The sequence below is a fragment of the Stigmatopora nigra genome, chromosome 9 (assembly GCF_051989575.1).
Source record: "Stigmatopora nigra isolate UIUO_SnigA chromosome 9, RoL_Snig_1.1, whole genome shotgun sequence".
Taxonomy (NCBI): Eukaryota; Metazoa; Chordata; class Actinopteri; order Syngnathiformes; family Syngnathidae; genus Stigmatopora; species Stigmatopora nigra.
Genome location: NC_135516.1, coordinates 6,309,027 through 6,329,397, shown reverse-complemented (window position 1 = coordinate 6,329,397; position 20,371 = coordinate 6,309,027). Strand labels below are relative to the sequence as shown.

Below are 20,371 nucleotides of genomic sequence, written 5' to 3'. Positions count from 1 at the left end.
TGTTATCATTTTGACGCCATGGGGTGAGATCTTACATGGAGCCTTCGATCAATGGGGATTAGTGGTCTTGTATGTCTTCCATTTTCTAATAATTGCTCACAGTTGATTTCTTTGCACCAAACATTTTACCTATTGCAGATTGTCTTCCCAGCCTGGTGACGGTCTACAATTTTGTCTCTTGTGTCCTTCGACAGCTCTTTGGTCTTTTCCATAGTAAAGTTTGGAGTGTGAGAGACTGAGGTTGTGGAGAGGTGTCTTTGGACTTGCACAATTGGTGGTTGGCTAAATACTTATTTGCTCCACTGTATTTTATTTATGTGTGAAGATGGTACTTCATAGTGGCAACGTGGCTCTGCATTCTGGAATGCCTTAAAATCTTTGAATGCATATTTCAAAAATACTTTTCAATATTCCCTGTTATCTTATACCACTATGTGTGCTCCAACTCATTTACACCATTGGTGATGAGTCTTTATTTCTTTATCACAATAAGAATTTTACACACTTTTCACAGTAGTGAGGAGACACAATGCCAGTTTGTGTTATTCGTGCAGTTATTTTGTGGCGCATGAAACAGCATGAAATGCTCATATTAGATGCACGTTTCAGTCATTCACAGATTTGTTTGCTTTTGGTCTTAATAAGGAAATAGTCTTCTACTCACTAGACATGCAATGCAAGGTAACATGTCACATAGACCTTTACAATGACTGTAAAGAAGTATATGCATCTTAAGTGTAGCATGCATTTGGTCTTCGTGTATCAGTGTGCTTTGTGGATCATAAGTCCAATCAAAGGCCTGTACAGGGCCACACCCAAGCCTGGTTCCAAACCCTGTTTTACACAATGAGCAGTGCTAAACTTGCCATATTTTGCAATGTAGTGAGCACTTCCCAAATAGACCTCGTAAGTGATCCTCATTAACGTGAGGACCACTACTATCAACCACACTGGAAAGGATAAACCGGAAAACATAATTTAGTGTTGAGAAAAATAGATAAAGAATATTAAAACTGAAAAACGAAATACCTAACAGGTGCTTTGATTTACAGAAAACACATCTAAGACATTTGATAAAGTGCATTCAGGACAAAATGGGCCCAACAACAAAGTGATAATAATAAAAATCCTAATTATAATTGTGGTATTGATTATATATATATTTTTTCTATATTATTTCAATATTAGATTCCAATGATTTTTACTCAGATTTTATAAAAGGCTATTTTCATTTCTATTCGTTTTACCATTATTGTTATTAGGATGCTACAATAATAAAAAGAAAAGAATTATCAACTTTAGGTATAGTATCGATAAAACTAGTACTAATAAAATATAGAATAAAAGATAATATGCAGTTATTTAGAACTATTTTTACTTTACTATAATTATTAGATAGGAGAATGGTTAGCACACCTGCATCACAATTCTTAGATTGACAGTTCAATCTCTGGTGGGTTCCGACCTTCCTGTATGCAGTTTGCATGCTCTTCCCGCGCCTGTGTGGGGTTATTTGTCTCATTCTGCCATGTGATTGGCTGGCATTCAATTCAGGATGTGCCCTTAGCTGAAATAAGATGTAGCACCCCTGCGATAAGTAAAATGGGAAATTAATGAATAATAATTTAGTTATAGATTCATTTTAACCAATTAATTATGTATTATTTTGTGTATATTTAGACTTGGACAGTGGCAAGATTGTCATGACTAAACAACAATCCTAAAAACAACAATGATCAATGAATAAAATTGAGTTGCATTTGTAAATGGAAACAAATACTAACTCATTCAAAATTGGATCTTCTCACTCTTCATGCCTCTGGAATTGCTGCGCTGTAGCTGGAAACATGGTTCTCTCCATTTAATCTTCACATTGTCTGTCTGTCCAGACTCTGCATCTTCTACAGCAGCCTCTTCATGCGGCAGGTTTGTTTGTCAATGGTCATAGAGGCTTGATCGGCTGACTTAGTCAGGACATTGAGCGCTTCGTCCTGACGTTCCAACTCCGTTTCAGCCTCAAGGGCCAAACTTTTCAGCTGGAGCAGCATCTGCGTACACACACACATTTGCTAAAGTCATTACACACCCTGCGGTCAAGCTAGGCACAGCACATCCATAAAAAGCCACATTTATAATGAAGCCTACACATACATTATAAAATGAGATGAATTGCCAATATTTTGTGACACCCCGGCTCAGTGAAAATTGAAAACGAGTTTCTTTGAAACTGAGTGTGCAGCTATTAACATAAGAAGTCCACAAGCTTGTCACCTGCTTGAGCTCCTGTGCTTCAGCTTGGGTCATAGTGGGCTGGAGGACTTGCACCTGCAGCTGGGACAGTTCCCCCGCAGAGACCTCCATTGGAATCTCGGTCTCCTGGCAACCCAGCAGCAAACCTGGTGTGGGGCAGAGTTAGACATGACTTTTTGTTATGGAAAAAAAAAAGTGCAAGAGTTGTGTGGTGTGTTTTTCTGACAGAGAAACACTGCCACGCTGTGGACAAACTGGAGAATTAACTGCAAGCGTGAGGCAACTTTCTTAATTAAGGCTTGTTTGAACTGATGGTTCGATCACGAAATTCTGGTTCCCGAGACAATCATAAAAATAGAACTCAGAATAAAGTATTTATAATATTTATGAACCTGACAATAGGGGCGGTCTGGTTACCGAGTGGTTAGTGCGTCGGCCTCACAGTTCTGGGGTCCTCGGTCCAAATCCAGGTTGGTCTACTTGTGTGGAGTTTGCATGTTCTACCCGCGTCTGTGTGGCTTTTCTGTGTGTAATCCGGTTTCCTTCCACATTCCAAAAACATGCATGGTAGGCTGGTTGGACACTCTAAATTGCCCATAGGTATGAGTGTGAGCATGAATGGTTGTTTGTCTCCTCGTGCCACGGCTGGGCACTAATTCAGCTGGGATATGCTCCAGCACCCCCTGCGACCCTAGTGAGGATAAAGTGCTTGGGAAAATGAATGAATGTATGAATGAATGAACCTGACCTTGTGTAATCTGTCTACTTGTTTTCAACATTGTTTAAAACTCTGCTTGCAGATTTTTTTTTAATTATAAAATATTGTCTAAGCAAATTGGTGGGTGGCATGACATATTCTTTTAACTCTAACTTGCATTTAAATTTTACATTAAAGAAAAAACACCCATCCAAAAAAAAAAAAAAAAAAACAATTACTTACTGTCATGTCTTGCATCCGTGTCAACTGGTGACGAAGCGGGTGTGCTCCTAAAGCCAGTGTACTCAGCAGCAAACTCCACTTTTTTCTTGTACTGGATTTCCAGCACAGCCAGGGCCTCGGGCATCTTGGCCGACAGAAGCCGGCAGCGGATGTCGGGCCTGCCAATGAAGCGCTGCCCCACCGTGATTTCGTATGGGCTGTGCACTCTGATCTCATCCACCTCGCCACGCTCAAAGCGGTGGAGCAGGTGGCAAGCTGTGTCTCGCACCTCCAGACAAGTTGGCAGCACCAGCAGGCAACCGGGTTTCAGCTCACAGTCACCGTCTTTTGACACCACGGCTGGGATACTGGTAATCACTTTGCTCGTGGCAGATGCTTTGGAAGCAGCGGCCGCCTGACCTGCATCTGCCGCTTTAGCCTCTTGGTTAATCTTCCATGGGAGTTTACTGAAAGGCCACCAGGAAGGAGACTCCAACTCAGACAAAAGTCTGCAGATAAAAAAAGAGATGTACAGGATATTAAATACAGTATACTACAATTTAGGTCTTCAAACTAACACACATATGGCAGATATAAAAATAATTTATTATTATTATTGTAATCTGGAACATGAGACATATCCGTTTGATTATTATATAAAAATAATTGTTTGGGGTTTCATATCGTCAAACGACTGCAAGATATATATATTTTTTTGATTAAAGGAAAAACTCCAATGGGCTCAATTCAGCCTGCTTTCAATAAGACTAGAGCCACATGCGGCTCAAGAACCACCCATGACCTGCAGCCACACATGGCCCGGAGCTACATGCGGCTCAAGAGCCACACATGGCCCGGAGCCACATGCGACTCAAGAGCCACACGTTCACCACCCCTGGGCTATAATATTAAGGGATTTCACTTGCTTTCACACTTCTAAGAGAAAAGATCATACTTATCAGCCACTTCCAGATCTGAGTCCATTTTCTCCAAGCCATGCATCATGTTGTCAAATTGCTCTCCTTGATGACTGAGGACCATCCCGGTGTCCTCCAGTCGTCTCTGGGCCCCGGCAACGAGCTTGATGAGCTCCCGGCCCTTTGAGGGCTCACTCTCATGGATTCCAGCCCCGGCTTCCGTGCTTGTAGGGGAAAGCAGGCGCTCTCTCCAGAAATGCTCCATCACGTTGTAGACCACCACTCGGTTGGGTTTGAGGGATCCGAACCAGTGCTTTATATTCCCCTCCTCCAACACAGTCAAAGTGCTGAAAATAAAGCTGGATGATTCCATTTTGAGCTCCATAATACGGGAGAGGCGAAAACTAGCGAGGATCTCTCCGGTTTGGTTAGAGACAAAACGCACCGAGGTTCTGCTGAGGGTGAGCGTGCCATTCTCCCACCTCTTGCCCCAGGTGAGATAATAGGTACCGGGCCAGCTATGGATGGTGGCGTCTCGGCTCATTTTTTAGCTATTGACAAAGCTTAGCGTTTGGTTCTTGCTTGCTACATGCGCACGAGGCTTTATCTCTCTATTTATATATATAGATCTTAAATCGCTAGTTGTACTATACCTTTGCAGAGCGTGATACAGTTGACGTTGACGCTGCGTATATTTATCTCGGATACGACGTCAGGGGTGGAGTATCGCTGTTTATTGGCCGATGTGAAACACCCAGCGTATGTTTTTTTTCCTGATTTTACGTCAGTGGTGGAGTATCGCTGTTTAGTGTCCGATGTGAAACCCCTTTAGTAGAATTCTTATCCTTTGACCCTTTGACCTTTTGTCGTCTGAATGTCATAGTATTTAATACTTGGGGCAGCCCGGTGGATGGGTGGTTAGTGTGTCAGCCTCACAGTGGAAGACCTGGATTAAAATCCAGGTTGGTCCACCTGTGTGGAGTTTGTATGTTCTCCCCGGGCCTGCGTGGGTTTTATCTGGGTACTCTGGTTTCCTCCCACATTCCAAAGCGATTGGCTTGCCACCAATTCTGGGTGTCCCCCACTTCTGGCCCAAAATCAGCTGGGACAGGCTCCAGCCCCCTCCGCGACCCCAGTGAGGATAAAGTGGTTCAGAAAATGAGATAAAGTTCAAGCATTTTTTTAAAAACATATAATAATTGTGTGCCAAATTGCACGTTGTCAAATGAGCGGATTCTCAAAATAGACCGCCCCCATAATCCAAGCATTACGGTAAATTTAATCAAAACAGAGGAATGGCGAGGCAATTCGTGATTAAAGCCTAAAAAATATGTAATTCCATTTGTCTTCAAATACTTGTATAATGTCAATAAAAGAATTCAATTCAAATTGTCTGTTTTTGAGTATGTCCGTTGTCAGTGAAATCTAGAAATGATGAAAATATCTTGATTTACAGTGCCACAAAATGATAAGTGCAACCTTGACTAAGTACTATGTACATAGCAAATTTTATCTAAACTTTTCTTGAAATTTAATCTGTGAAATTGCATATTTTTATTATGTCAGTAGTCAGTGAGGTCTACTACTAGAATCTATCCACCTTGGCCAGAAATTATGAAAATATATATTTAATGGCCCTTTGACTGTTCAGAGTATTTTGTGGGTTTGAAACGGCTGGATGCAAGAGTTCAGACTCAGGAGTGGGTGGGCGCAACCAAGATGACCTCACAAAGTCGGCACTGTCCTGACAATCCGGTGGGCACCTCGACCCGCCCTCGCAAAACTTCTCAACTCACCTAACGGTGCTCTTGTCAGTCATACCTTCAAGAAGCCTTCATCTTTGCTCTGCAATTCCTCCACTGCTGCTCGTCGTCATGGTCCGCAGCAATGTCTGCAGAATCCTCGTGCTCCTGGGTTTTCTGGTGGCATTTGTTCACTCAGGTAAATATAACAACTGAAAATGCTGGTTTGCAAAGTTTTTCTTTAAATTGGCCTTTCTGGAAGAAAGATGGACTGTGGTCCCGGCCCTTGTTACGCAGTCAAGAGGTTAGGGTGTGTGTGAATCGATGGAATCAAACTCAAACAAAAACACTAGTCGACTTTAACCTAGGTTAACCATATTTAGATTTTCCTAAAGTTTTCAGAACATTTGCATAAAGAGGGAAAACTTCTTTTTTTATCATGTCCTCAGATGTGGATGGATGGATATTTTGCAAAAAAAGGTATTGACGAATCGTCAGGATTGAGTTGTGATCATTCCAGGTGTTCTTTCACTTTGAGTTAAGAGCGATATTCGTCAATTCACTTCAACCAAGCTAGAAAAGGATGACTGTTCATTTTTCTCAACTACAAGATGGTTCAAAATTTACTGTAAACTCCTACTCATTATTATTAGTAGGCATAAAGTTCATGTACATAATTTGAAATACCTTCTTCTTACACTTTATCCTTACATAAATATACACACCCTATTATTTTTTAAATGAGTTCCAAAATGAATTTTAAAAAATAATATAATCAAGACATTGACAAAGTTAATATTAAGGATTTTCTTTTTTTTCCAAACAACGCTTTGGTGTTCAAGCTGCTAATTAGTTGAGGTAATTTGAAGATGAGACCAAATGCTTCCCGGGGTTCCTCCCACAAATTGGATAAGCTTTAACATCATATCTAACCATGTCTTGACTATATTTTCTATTCATTGTGCAACATACATGATATCAGTTTAGCTGGAAACCAAATTGCATGGTTGACCCAAAACATTTGAACAGTGATGTATACTCTATATCAGGGTTAGGGAACCTATGGCTCTGGAGCCACATATGGCTTTTTTGATGAGTGCATCTGGCTCTTTGCTAACTTGTGAGCTAAAATATGGAAATCGCTAGTGACAGAACTGAAATATTACATGTAGAACTGCTTTAATCTTAATTTCTTTTTTGCAGTAGACTCTTCTGGAATGAACCCTGCATTGATTAGCAACAGCATACGAATATTTTTACAAATATTCATTTTTTCCACTTTAAAAGTGGTGAAATTACCAAAAAAAGGCACTCGTTTACATGTATATATTTTGACTTTTAAAATCGTAGTATGGGTCGTAAGTAATAACATTGGAAAATATAAATTGTGTGTGGCTGTCTTCGTCAAAAAGGTTCCCGAACCCCTGCTCTAAATATTTATTGACACTTTTTTTCTTTAACATTTGCTTTTTGCATATTTTGTACAATGGCATTTTCCCTCTCTTCTATATTACGCAGCAGTACTTATACATATAATATTCAGATTTTTCCCATACAACACTCCTTAAATAGAGGTATCTTGCAATGTGTGTTTTTCCAAGACATTAGTTCTGAAAATTTGGGATACGAGCCTTGTGTGGTGTCTTTCGACTCAACTGGCTTCCACAACAGCAGAAGTAAATGTTTTGCATTAATATCAAAACAGTTCTTATGGAAACAAATGTCCATGTCCTTATTTGTTGCCCTCTCCGTTTGGATCGACCTTTAGCAAACTGCTCCATCAACAAGTTTGTTTGACAAACAGAACTCGGCCGCTGTCTGGTTTGGGCCGGGCCGGTTGTTACCGGTCGTAGGCCCGGTGAGCACAAGCTGCCTTTTGTGCACGGGCCTTGAACGCCCCATTGATGATGCTGTTGGCCCGAGGCCTGCATCTCCAAAAAACCTCCCTCCTGTCCTGCTTTTGCTACAGGAAGCTTCTGGGTCAACACAAATACTCACAGTTTAAAAGACACAGTTTGGGATCCATTTCTGCTAAATCAAAAGTAATCACCCGTGCCACTTAGAGTGGATAGAAAAAGTATAAACACCGGTCTTTAAATGCATGTTATTAGGATATAAGATTTTAAAGTACAAACCATGGTGAAGTGGTGAGAATTAAAGGCACTTTTTTTACAACCAATATTGAAGCATGACTGGTGCAAAGAATACTTGTTTCGGGCAACTATGCAAACAAAAAATCAACTCATTTTAAAATATATGAGTGACTGAAATTGGCATCTATAATGCCAAATGAGTTTTGATACTGATTTTGCTAACTGAAAGATTAAAGAATGTAAAGAGCAATTTTATTTTTCAAATTTAAGGGTATTATTAACTGTAAAATTGTTTTGAAAAATCTGAAAAAATGAACAATTTTTCACCCATTTTAACCCAACAGTGAACCATGATTCAAAAATGAACACTCACAACATTTCAAGGTATTAACTCATTGCATATGGTGATCATTTAAACTTTAAATAGAATACAAATAGAAACAAATTTGTAAAAAAAAGTGTCGCCTAAGTATAAGGGAATTTAATTTATTTATTTAGTTTTAAATATATCTTGTGACCTCACCTACTTTAACTCTTTGGCTGCCATTATCAGCAAAATATGTCTAATCCAGTTTTACCAGCTGGATCAAGAGGTGTTTTTAATTTAAATATCCCTCTTTTTACTAGCTCCCAGAATACATCATCTCTGACCTGTACTGTGATAAATAGTACCATTTACCACCACACACACAATAGTTTAGAGTACCAGTAACGGCATTCAATCGGGTATGCAAATGAGGCCTACTTTCATGTTTTGAACCTCCTCGTCAGCGATAATCACTCCCACTGAAGGAGCTTTTTTCAACCAGTCTGGGAGGTTCCTTGGATCGTGGAAGGAAGGAAAAAACAACATGTCAGGAGGCCACCTGATGCTCAAACGGACAAAATTCTACCTCTCTACAAAAAAATCCTTATACCGCCGCCCCAGAGCCGTTGGGGGCACAAAGAAGACCTTCATTGGCTACAGCAACGGACCAATGGTAATCAAGCTTTCTATCGGTTCAACTTTTTTTCTGTTTTGTAGAAACGGTGGCCGAGCCAGCCACGGACAGCCAGGATGCCATGTCAGGAGAGACCCCCGCCGATGTGGCCCCTACCACCACCAAAGAACTCCTTCATCACATGACTGAGCAGGCTTTCACTTTCGACTACGAGGATGCCACGCAAGGCCTCATCCTTGATGAGGAAGAAGGTCATAATCTCTCTATGCCAGGGGTGGGCAATATAAATGTAATGATCTAAAACAAAATAGCCACATGCTGGTGTTAAGAAAGGTTTGCTTACCTGACATCGGCGCAGGCAGGCGATGGCTCGATTCCTGCTGGTGGCAGTATTATTTTGAGAGCAGTTGGTCGTTTGTCTTTCTGCGTTCACTGCGGCTGACTGGCGACCAGTCTAGGTTGCCTTTCACCCAAGTCAGCTGGGATAGGCTATGGCAAGCCCCGCAACCTATACAAAAATGCTCGGTATGGAAGATGAAGCAAAGTAGAGTTAAAAGGTGAAAAGTGCAAGAAAATGTAGGATGAAATACAGCTTCTTGTGTGGGCCTTATTGGGATGATTTTCATGATTTGTTGCAGGCTAGTAAAAACTGGGTAGTGGGCCCTAGTTTGGACACCTCTTGATTGACTGTTATAGGGCGACATCCTTGTTTACACTGTAAATCTGAATGCAAGTTTCCTTAATCCAGTTTTAACAGAGTTTGTGTCTTTGTGTAGGGATTCTTGGACCAGGAGCTATCACAGCCATTGTCATCGCAGTCTTTCTGGGAGCTTCTGTCGTCCTGGCGCTCATTGTCATAATGCTCAGGAAGTTCACAGCCTCCTAAAATGGGTTTGGAAGCCTGAGTGGGTGTGTCTTATAAGTATGTTTTGGTGTGTCCTGGGTTGTGTGTTGATGCTGTGGCAGGTCCCCTGATGGAGTGTTTTTTTTTTAAAGGAGAAATCTATTTTGCTTGAATTTTTTAAGAATGTCTGTGACATGCTTTCCACAAAATGCCAAGGTTAAAAAAATATGAAAACCAGATGAGCTCAATTGCCCCATTGGTTAACATTAAATTTGATGAAAAAGATCTAGTTACAGTTCAGTACATAGTTTATTACTCATACGTATCACAATCAACTGAGACCGATGAACCCCAAATAAGTTCTTCTAACCTGATTTAAATTTTGACAAACCAATCATTTTTTAACCTGATGAAAATGACACTCACCACAATGGGAAGATCAGTGATTTCTACAGTCAAGTAATCTTAATATTCACGTGGTTAATAACTTACGTCAGACTTTGGTACATTCTCTCATTCTATATACGTACAGTCCAAAGCCGTTGGTTAAACTGCAAATGTACAAAATCCAAGATATCATAGACAACACTAATATGTAAATTCATATATTGCTTGTCAAGTTTACTATACACTTCTCTAAACTACATGAGGTATTTTAAACATTGTATTCATAAAACAGACGCTTCACATTCTAATAAAATTGTTCAATAAATGTTACTCTTCATTGTTTAAATAAAATTTGCAACTCTCACCTGGGTTACTAGTTGGCAGCCAATCGCAAGGCACATAATAACCATTCAGACTTTTTAAATACAAGAACATGTTTTTGCAATGTGGGAGAAAAATGCATTACCCATAAATCCCACAATAAGAACAACTAAACATGTGAAAAATGTGCCAACTACTCCTCCACCAAGTTGTAAACCATGCACACTTGAACAGAATATCACCAACAAAAAAGAGAAAAGTGAAATTAAACAAATAAGTGCAGAAGAAAGGCCCACGTCCAAGAATCTTTAACCCGGAAAAGCGGCACAGTACCAACCGGAGTGGTCTTAAGAGCAGATGACTGTTTCCATCAAGTAAGGGCTCTCAAAGTGGTGGATGATGCGGCAGTCTTCTCTGCTTCGCCTCTTGCCTGAAATGGAGAACATCACATCTTTAGTTTCAGTGAAGCCAAAATAATGATTCATCTTCACAAACAACGAGCCAGTCTATATTTGCATCACTTTTGATAAGCCGTCATGCCAATCAACAGCCAAGAAAGAGACACTCATCACTCATGCCATCCTCCACACTTGAGTGGACGCATTTCCACAAGCGGTGAGTCACGGTGCGTTCCCGAGCTTTGCCCACCCACAAGCAAACACTCACTCAACAGGAAGTCCAGATTTGGTCACACTGACGCCATATCGGATTCCCTGTGACTAAGTGTGTTTGATTTTTCCATAATACTTTAACAGATATTTTTCACAGAATTACATCTGTTGGGAGTTTTACTTTGTACCATCATATATTCCACATCTAAAAATTTGGCATATTATACATAATAAAAATAACTGAATTCAAGTAGGGGTGTCAAACTATTATTAATGGAATACATGCACTAGTAAAAATGTATTTTAACATCGAGTTCCTTTTATACGCAACCTTCTGATTCTATTGGCTATTTTTTTTTTAATCTGGTAAATTAAAATTATGACTGACAAAAAATAAGTGCATATCTATTTTTTTAGTCAAGGAAATCTAAATAAATTGTCATTTTTTGAAATGAGGAAGATCTCAATATATTTGACATGTCATCCATGCAAATGTTTGTATACATGAATTCTTCAGGAGAATTACATTTTTTACTGAACCACAGCAATATTATGAAAATATGTATGATTAAATATGGCCAGCACAGAAAATCATCGACATGACTTTAACCCATTCACTGCCATTGAAAGTTCCAAACATCAAATCCATTTTAACTGTGTAGGCAGGGTTTCAGTAATCACATTTCACTGGTATTGAGAGTAAAAAAACGTCCAATCCAATTTGACTGGGTGCCGTCAATGACAGCCAATGAGTTAATACTTGAAAATGAATACATTTTCCAAAACCCGATTATGTTGGGTTAAAAATTAAAGCAGTGCCGGCACATAAGGAATTATGTACTCACGGGAAGCACGGGAAGACTTTCGGCGTTTCGCCAAAAGGTAGGTGTCCTTGTTGTGGCACATCTCATCAATGATTGGGCTCCCGAGGTTCTTGGTACGACCGATCACTACCAACTCCTCTCTGATCATGTAACTATGTGGAAAGTACATCCCTTTCTGCAAGAAAACCATCAAGTAAAAATCTGCTAACTGACAACTAGACAATCACAAATTGACTTGAGGGTTGTGGTCTCACCTCCACTTTACTGAGAAGATCCAGAAGGTTTTCAGGGGGCGGCACGTGTGCTGTGTCTAGTTCGGAGATGTAACAATTGTCCAACTCTTTGTCCCAATAAGCCGTCAGGTTCTGCGTGTGCACAAAATAATTAGATTATAGGCCCAATTACAAGGGGACGCGAGGCTACTGACCTTTCTGAAGTCGTGGACAATGTCAGCAGCGTCTCCTTTTCTGAAAGTGGGCACCGGCACACTGATGAACTGTCCACGTTGTTCTCGTAAAATGCGCACTGCCTCCGCAAACTCCATTCTGTCACTGGTGAAGCCATTGCTGTAAATGACGTTGCAGTGGAACAGCGTCCCGCCTTCCAGAAGCTGCAAAAGTCAAGGCAGGTAACAATTTGAGTTCATACGGAGGTTGGCGACTAGGTTGCAGCCATATTAAAGCCAGCACCTCGCCCCGCGAAAGCAATGAAAGGATTATATTTAAGGTAATTAGCTTGTCTCCTCTTCAGGTTTTGACATTGAGATGATTAGCTTCTATAATGCTCGAAAAGTTATGACTTTGGTGAATGTCCAAACAGACATTTTTTCTTATTCAGTCATTATAACGCTTATGCAAAGCGAATTTGATGCCGGCCTGCCTGAGCAAAATCACTGGATGTCAATTGAGTTAATATGGCCTATCTTTGTTTGCTCCTATCAACAAAGAACGATTCAAAACTTCAGGAGTAGAAACGGATAGACGTCTATCGCTGTCAATGGCAGCCAATTTATGAATGAATAATAGTTTAACCCTTTCAGGGACGGTGGTCACTATGTACGGTGAGACAGGTATTCAAATGTTGAGGCTCAGTACATTTGTATTAAAAATATGTTCATTATTCACTGTTGTATTTTGGAAAAAAAAGTGTTATGTAAACCATCCAATCAATCAACTTTATAGATTACGGCCAATATTTTTCCCCCACAGTATTTTACTCATTGCATTCCATTGATAGTGAGAAATCCACATCATTTCCATTAAGATGCTCTTAATGCTTATTTTTCCAATTCCATTGACAACACTTGAGTCAGTTCATTTGTCCCGCTTGGTTAAAACTCATTGGACGTCTAGTGCTGTCAATGGCAGCTAATGGAATGTATTATGTAAGGGTTATAAAGACAAAGAAAAAAAACATTTTGCACATCAAAGTGTTAAGTGAGGCATACCCTACCCGAGAAATAAAGAAGTATCGGTAGGTCAAGATGGATCCCATCAGCAATCCAAGAAGGATGACAACCATAGATAGCCCAAACCACAAGTAGCGGAACGTAAAGGGCTTGGACTTGCAGTCATCTATCTTTTGCTGGTCCTGTTCCTGCAGACAAAACAGGCCACGCGTTACGTCGGGTGTTCGCCAGCCAACAGACGTACTCATCACTCCAGATGGCGACCCACTGTTCGCCGCCTTCAGCCTTCTACTGGCGGAAGACAGGAAACTACGTGGGATACCCATTTATTAATAGACAACGTACGCACATTTTTGGCATCACGCTTGATTGGCAACAGATACTGAGACTTAAGGGATTTATACTATTTGGTTCATTAGGTCAAATCATTGAAGAATTTTACTGCATTTGCCATTAGTAGTGAAATATATACAAAATATTATATTAAAAGTATGGAATTACTTCAGCATTAAAAAAACATTTTCTATTTTAAAATAACTTGTTTTTTGACTAACCATGCCATCATTGATCATTCTTTTCTTTTTTGTTATAGATTTTGCTGCTATAAATATGAAATGATTAACACAAAGGCAATGACCTAAAAAATATTTCAACCCAAGAGAAACAAAAATCTAAGTTATTATGAAACAATACCATCACAGCGAAACAAAAATCAGTCAGTATAAATAAAACAAAGCGATCACCACTATATATTTTTTCAGTGTTTATCACTTTTGTATTCAAATTATAAAAATGATATATCGCTAGATGCCTGCCTGTTGTGGAAAATGTATCACATTCCAGATAACAGCTTTTTTTTAATTCTATATTATTGATTTTAATCGTCTTAATTTCCCCCCTATTATTATGCTTAATTCAGGACTGGAAATTTAAATAATAATAAAATAAAATTAATAAAAATAAATAATATTAATAATAAACAAATAAATAATAATAATAATAAAAAACATTAAAATAAAATACAATAAAAAAATAATAATAATCGGATATAAGGCTTTGTCATCATCATTGACTTGACAAAAAGCACTTCAAATTATACATTCTACAGGACACAAAATGAACCTTTTGTACTTTTAAGAAAGGCAAGAAATATATACAATTGCTTTTCCCGATTAAATTCTAAGAGGGGTCTCAAAAGTTTCATACTTACGAGTTCCGATATGATGATGCGTCCACTCGCCTCTTTGCAGTCTTTCACTGCAGACACGGGATGAAAAGTCAGCCTGACCATTTTGCACGATGTTGCTTGGGTTGGCTCACTTGATTACTTATGACTTTGCTCCCTAAATCGCGCTCCAAATTTTATACGCCAGCGACCACCAGTCGTGACGTCTATTGTGACGAGCGCTCCGCAAATGTGTGGGTATCCAAAAAGGAGCTGCCTTCTTGTAATCAAATAAGAGCACACAGTTGTGTCATTTCCTGTCAAACCACGTTTAAAGCAATCTTGAAGGCTTTGGACGGATTCACATAAAAGCTATCAAGGGATTCGTAGCGGCTAAACGTAATGGTCGCTGTCTTTGAGTCCACCGTAAAAGGTCATGCTTTTGTTCTGAATGCATCGGCCAGATATGGTGGTGTTCCGTGTTTTTTGCGGACTACTACACCACGCGTGTGTGACGTCATCATCCGGAAGCGCAACTTTGTGTAACATGCGCCAGTTTGGCATCGTTCACTTGCTTGGCATGAAAATGAACAAAATCGTAACCACCATCATGTTCGACCATCAAGGACATGGCAGTCCATAAAAGGCAAAATGAGCAATGAATAGGTTTAATAAATCTAATGGTTAACATCTTGAGGCGTAAATTTACATTTTGCTCTTCCAATGCAATGCCCAATCATGGGGTAACAAATCGGCCTCCTACTGTCAACTGAATGAGTTTATCATTTATAGACGTCCAATCCATTTTAACTAATATAAATGCATACATTCTTATGCTGTTGCTAATCAATGAGAGGGGGCATTCCAGAACAGTCTACTGGAAAAAAATGAAGATTAAAGCAGTTCTAGATGTAGTATCTCAGTTCTGTCACCAGCGGTTTCCATATTTTAGCTCACAGGTTAGAAAAGAGCCAGATGCACTCATTAAAAGAGCCACATGTGGCTCCCTGGCCAAAGGTTCCCTATCCCTGCCCTAGAGGGAGCTGGAGTAGTAGTGATAGTAGTAGTGTTTAGTTATTATACATCAACTAGAAGTGTAATCTAATGACTAGATTTTTTTGTTAGTAGGCTATGTGGGTTAAATTGGGGCCACATCAGAAAGGAGCACAAACACCCTCCCATGCCGCCCCTCAATTCATATGCAAATCAAGCGTCATATATACCCACGTCTCCCCCTCCCGTACTAGCACTAACTAGAAGCCATCTGTCTGAACCCCAACGTCTTTTTGGGGGTCCAACGAACGACACTTTTTGGGGGGTTCTCGTCTATTATTGTGACAGGAATGGCCCCCGCTCGCAAGCACACATTGACTCACCGTTGCATCAGAAGACTCAAATCTGACAGAAAGGTAATATGAAATAACGCGCGCAAGATGGAGATGAATGTGTACTTTTATTCTTGACGTGTTTTAGGGTATTTATCATAATTATGTGCTTCAAGATGAGAAAACCTCTGGTGGAAAAGAAACGACGCGCACGAATCAACGACAGCTTACACGAACTTAGGGTTCTCATGGTGGATACAGAGGTAAACGCAAACAAATCAAAAGTATAATTCATATTGATAGTTCTTTCGATTGCTTTTTAATTGGATCAAAGCGAGGAAAATGTGGCTAATATGTGCGAATGTACCCTGTTTTAGCTTCAATCAAAAATGGAGAACGCCGAAGTACTGGAGATGACAGTCAGACGGGTTGAGAGCATCCTACAAAACCGGATTCAAGGTATATATTTGAAAATAATAAACTAAACACGTAGTGATTGTATGAATCGATTTTTTTGCGGCGGTTATAGTTTTGTTGCAAGAAAATTGGCGTGGTATTGCCAGGTTGTGTTCGAGTTTACCACACTTGCGGTTGGTCTCCAGCTGCCAAAAACGCCCAAATGCTGCATTCGCGTAAACTCGGAATTCCGATAAACTTATTATAGTCTGGCGTGACGTTTGACTCAAGGACAAAATGTAATGAGCTCTGTAGACTTTTACGTTAACGTTCTTGCGTGATAATTCTCATCTAACCACTCTTTTCTTGCTTTCCATCTAAAAGTGTGTGTGATCCAATTTGACAAAAAAAAGATCCAAAATGACCATCATTTGGATATAAATTTATTTTGAAGGCAACTTTCCCACATAATTTGAAACCCCCTTAAATCTACGATAAGAACAATCATGGTGCAAATCTGAAAAGGTCACCTGTCACTCAATTCTGTTTGTGTCAATCACAGAGATCCACCAAGAGGCCAGCGAGCGATTTGCAGCCGGTTACATCCAGTGCATGCACGATGTGCACACATTCGTGTTAGGCTATCCCGAGATGGACCCCAAGGTAGGAGCTGAGTTGCTCAACCATCTTCTGGAAAGCATGCCGCTCCACGGCCAGGAATGCCTCCAGACCACCCAGTCGGACAAAGACCCTTGCAGGCGTCCCCAGTCCCCACCCTTGGCCTCCCTGGTATCCCCTGCCACTTCCTCCTGCGTGTCCGCCGACGAATTCATCTCAGACCTGGACGATACCGACTGGGAGCGAAGTCAGGTGTCGTCTTGCGAGGAATCGGAACAAAGTCAGGGGTCCTCTTCGGAGGAATCGGAGTTGCGGGATGGGTCATTGGGTTACGGGACCCCCACATCAGTTTGGAGGCCCTGGTAAAACACAGGTGTTACTAGGAATTTGTTAGATGCTGTAAAGCGCGTGTCAAACTTATTTTGGTGCCCGATCACTTTGTCCAGCAGAGAAAAATCATATGAAATACAGAAAAATGGTATTGTTATCGTTCAGAATAGTCAATACTTTTGCAAAGTAGCTAAACTATGCTTACCTTAAGAACAGCAGAAGTTAGACATTAAGTTATTAATCATTGAGGAAAATGGTGATCCAATAATTTGATTCTCGACACATTATCAGTGGATTTGGTTAATTTTTGCACTTTTACTCTTATTTTATAACACAACAGTTCAATTTTTGTTAAAGAAGCGATCTGATTTATATCAAATTAAATTTAAGAACTGCAAAGAGTAGGAAAATCAAAGTCAAGGTTATGATTTTACTATGTCAATTTAAGATAAATCTTCATTGACAGACGTTTTGATTTTAATTCCACTTTAAAAACATTTTTTTATGCCACTGATCCTCCCTCCTCACCCAAAAGTCTGAAACCGAACCTTCCAAAATATATCAAAGCACTGCCGCTGTCTGGAACTAAAAGAAAAATAAACAATCACAAATTGCGCACCTTGAATTTGACACATGGGTTTTACAGCAATGTCTGTTTTATGAAAATTAATTGTTTTAACATGCAAATCACTTATGTGTCAGGTCTCATTTTTAGAAGTGTACCAGCCTTAATTGTTAACATTTACTTGTTAAATAGGAGCTATGTAGAGTTGTCTTTTCCCAACTTTGTGAACCAAGGCAACCAACTGTAGTTCTTGATCAAAACAGCAAAGTCAAGGCACCAAATTATGCTTAACTTCACAAGCATTTCATCCTACATGTTGCCATCCAAAAATACACTATCACACAAAGTAGCTGGGAATCACTGCTATAAGAAAATAGAAGCACATTTTCAACTCTGTAAATTATTTTTTGTGGTTTTAATGTTTTTATAAGCCTCAAATGACAATGCAGAACTTTTTCAATAAACAGCTTTGTGACATTTTTTTAAAAAAACAATCCTTGTTTGACAATCTGTTAATAAATAAATGATCTATTTTATTAGTCCATTTATCAATTTAAACCATTTTGACGAAGAGAGCCATAAACAATTCATATTTTCAAACATTATTCCTTGAGAGCCATACTCCGAATTTAAAAGTAAAAATACATGAAAATGAGCATTTATCGTTCATTTCACTACTTTGAAAGTTTTTAAAAAAGTCTGAATTCTTTTGAGAACATTATTTCACTGTTGCTAATCAATGAGTATGCATGCAGAAGAGTCTAATGAAGGAAAAATATGATTTAAAAAGGCGGAGAGCCATATACACCCTTCAAAAGAGCCACAAATGGCCCCCGAGCCACAAGTTCCCCACCTTTGGTATAGGATGTCAGTAATTCAGATATGGAATATATATAATGAATCACTTTTCTGAATGCTCTTTTTCCAAGCTGCCATATCATTTGCATAATTAAAGTTGAAACACTAACTGAATCCACATTACATCAAGCACGAAAGCTCATGTTAATTAAGTCTGAAAAGAGGGGGGCCCCTCCTGTGGGTCCATAGTCTTCCTCTCTCCTGTCCTGACTCCTGTATCCGCATAAGAAATGATGCCGGTGCACTTTTTAATGACGTGTCTGCCCTGTGATGTGCACGCAAGGTGTTGACTTTGACGCTGTAACACTTGCGAGTGAGGAAATAGTAAAGATGTTTAGAGAATGATTCAACATTTTCCTGAGGGTACTTTTCAAGGAACTTAGCCTTACATGCCATTCCATCAGAGTTAAAATAGAAGAGAATAGTACTTTATTCATTTCTCCATAGAGAAAATTCAGCAACAACAAACAACCGTATTTATTAAAATCCCAATTATGTGCATGTTGTTAAAATTATTAGTTTAAAGAAAAATGCTGGTATTGCTGGTATACACATTCATTTTCTGTAGCACTTTTGATAGTGTCGCAGGGGGTGATGGAGTATATCCCAGCCAACAGAAAGGTTGCTTTAGTGGTCAGCCAATTGAGTTTTAATGAATTGTTAATGAAAAAAAATGAATTAAACTTTATAATATTGTTAATTTGGCGGCCAGCTAGGCAAGTTGTTAGCGCAGAGGTCGTGAACCTTTTTGACGAAGAGTGCCATAAACAATTCATATTTCCAAACATTATTCCTTGAGAGTCATAGTAAGAATTAAAAATAAAAATACATGAAAATGTGAGCATTTATTAATCATTTCACCACTTTGAAAGTTTAAAAAAGTGTCTGAATTATTTTGAGAACATTTTTTCACTGTTGCTAATTAATGAGTATCAATGAGAGGATGCATGCAGAAGAGCCTAACGAAGAAAAATTATGATTTTAAAAAGGTACTAGAGATTATGTCGGCGCAACAGTTCCAGTGTGACACTCCCATTGGTGCGTTCAGGACTTAGGTCTCTCACTATTTTACCACATAGGCTATACAACCATCAAAAGAGCTACATATGGCTCCCGAGCCATAGGTTCCTACCCCTAGGTTAGCGCGTCGGTACCACAGTTCTGGGGTTGAGGGTTTGCTCTCAGGTGGGTCCTCATGGTGCGGAGTTTGTATGCAGCCTGCGTAGGTTTTCCCTGGGTGCTCTGGTTTCTTCCCACATCCCAAAAACATGCAGGGTAGGCTGGTTGAAGACTCTTAATTTTCCCTAGGTATATGTGAGAGTGAATGGTTGTCCATCTGCTTGTGCCCTATGATTGGCTGGCCAAACAATTCCAGGTGTTCCATAATTGCCTTAAATAGCTTCCAGCTGGCCCCACGAGGATCAGTGGTTCAGAAAATGAATGAATGAATGTTGTCAATTTGAACGTAACAGTAAAGCCAAAAAGAAGCACTATATATAAGCCATGCATTTAAAAAGACAAATCCAGATTAAATAGGAATCCCGTCAGTGACTTTTTAGTACTTTGGCTAGCTTGGAAAATGGTGTCTTCAAACAAAAGGTGTTGGTTAACGCATTTATATGTAAATTCCATTAAATAAAAGCTGCGAACAGAAGCTTTGTCTTAGATTCCCCTTTTGATCTGACACACAAATAACAAAGGACTTGACCTTGTCACTCTAATTTTCTTGAAAGGGACTGTATACCGAATATATGATCTTTTTCAAAGCCTTAACTAATGAAAGGATCACCAAGTGACCACAGTTGGCTTTACTCAAAGGATGCAAATGGTGGTTCGTCGGCAGGGGGGCGGCTACCC

The 20,371-nt window shown here is 39.6% G+C and overlaps 4 protein-coding genes and 1 long non-coding RNA gene across 7 annotated transcripts; 2 read left to right on the top strand and 3 right to left on the bottom strand.

The window, feature by feature from the left end:
* Positions 1 to 435: 435 nt before the first annotated feature.
* snap47 (synaptosome associated protein 47) lies at positions 436 to 4,812 on the bottom strand. 2 transcript variants are annotated; one of them, XR_013327480.1, is made up of 5 exons: positions 4,125 to 4,812; positions 3,191 to 3,678; positions 2,272 to 2,396; positions 1,785 to 2,048; positions 436 to 1,588 (listed from the first exon to the last, which is right to left on the bottom strand). XR_013327480.1 is itself a non-coding variant. In XM_077725238.1 (4 exons), the coding sequence occupies exons 1-4, from the start codon at positions 4,628 to 4,630 to the stop codon at positions 1,902 to 1,904; spliced, it is 1,266 nt and encodes a 421-aa protein (XP_077581364.1). In that variant the 5' UTR covers positions 4,631 to 4,812; the 3' UTR covers positions 436 to 1,901. The 2 variants fall into 2 exon arrangements, 1 of the variants encoding a protein (XP_077581364.1); XM_077725238.1 differs by having other exon boundaries at positions 436 to 2,048.
* Positions 4,813 to 5,857: 1,045 nt separating this feature from the next.
* On the top strand, positions 5,858 to 10,411 carry snorc (secondary ossification center associated regulator of chondrocyte maturation). The gene is made up of 3 exons (XM_077724608.1): positions 5,858 to 6,027; positions 8,946 to 9,113; positions 9,639 to 10,411. Exons 1-3 carry the CDS (start codon positions 5,961 to 5,963, stop codon positions 9,746 to 9,748), a joined length of 345 nt encoding a protein of 114 aa, XP_077580734.1. The 5' UTR covers positions 5,858 to 5,960; the 3' UTR covers positions 9,749 to 10,411.
* Positions 9,997 to 16,358, bottom strand: LOC144201822 (integral membrane protein 2C-like). The gene is made up of 7 exons (XM_077724609.1): positions 16,328 to 16,358; positions 14,468 to 14,514; positions 13,302 to 13,445; positions 12,277 to 12,459; positions 12,104 to 12,214; positions 11,871 to 12,024; positions 9,997 to 10,844 (listed from the first exon to the last, which is right to left on the bottom strand). The coding sequence occupies exons 3-7, from the start codon at positions 13,368 to 13,370 to the stop codon at positions 10,762 to 10,764; spliced, it is 600 nt and encodes a 199-aa protein (XP_077580735.1). The 5' UTR covers positions 13,371 to 13,445; positions 14,468 to 14,514; positions 16,328 to 16,358; the 3' UTR covers positions 9,997 to 10,761.
* Positions 15,440 to 18,140, top strand: LOC144201819 (transcription cofactor HES-6-like). 2 transcript variants are annotated; one of them, XM_077724607.1, is made up of 4 exons: positions 15,440 to 15,831; positions 15,896 to 16,010; positions 16,125 to 16,206; positions 16,706 to 18,140. In XM_077724607.1, exons 2-4 carry the CDS (start codon positions 15,912 to 15,914, stop codon positions 17,125 to 17,127), a joined length of 603 nt encoding a protein of 200 aa, XP_077580733.1. In that variant the 5' UTR covers positions 15,440 to 15,831; positions 15,896 to 15,911; the 3' UTR covers positions 17,128 to 18,140. The 2 variants fall into 2 exon arrangements, with proteins under 2 accessions (XP_077580733.1, XP_077580732.1); XM_077724606.1 differs by having other exon boundaries at positions 15,509 to 15,831; positions 15,924 to 16,010.
* On the bottom strand, positions 16,565 to 20,164 carry LOC144201823 (uncharacterized). The gene is made up of 2 exons (XR_013327400.1): positions 19,647 to 20,164; positions 16,565 to 17,120 (listed from the first exon to the last, which is right to left on the bottom strand). It is a non-coding gene; the product is annotated as an uncharacterized LOC144201823 (long non-coding RNA).
* Between the last annotated feature and the right edge of the window lie 207 nt (positions 20,165 to 20,371).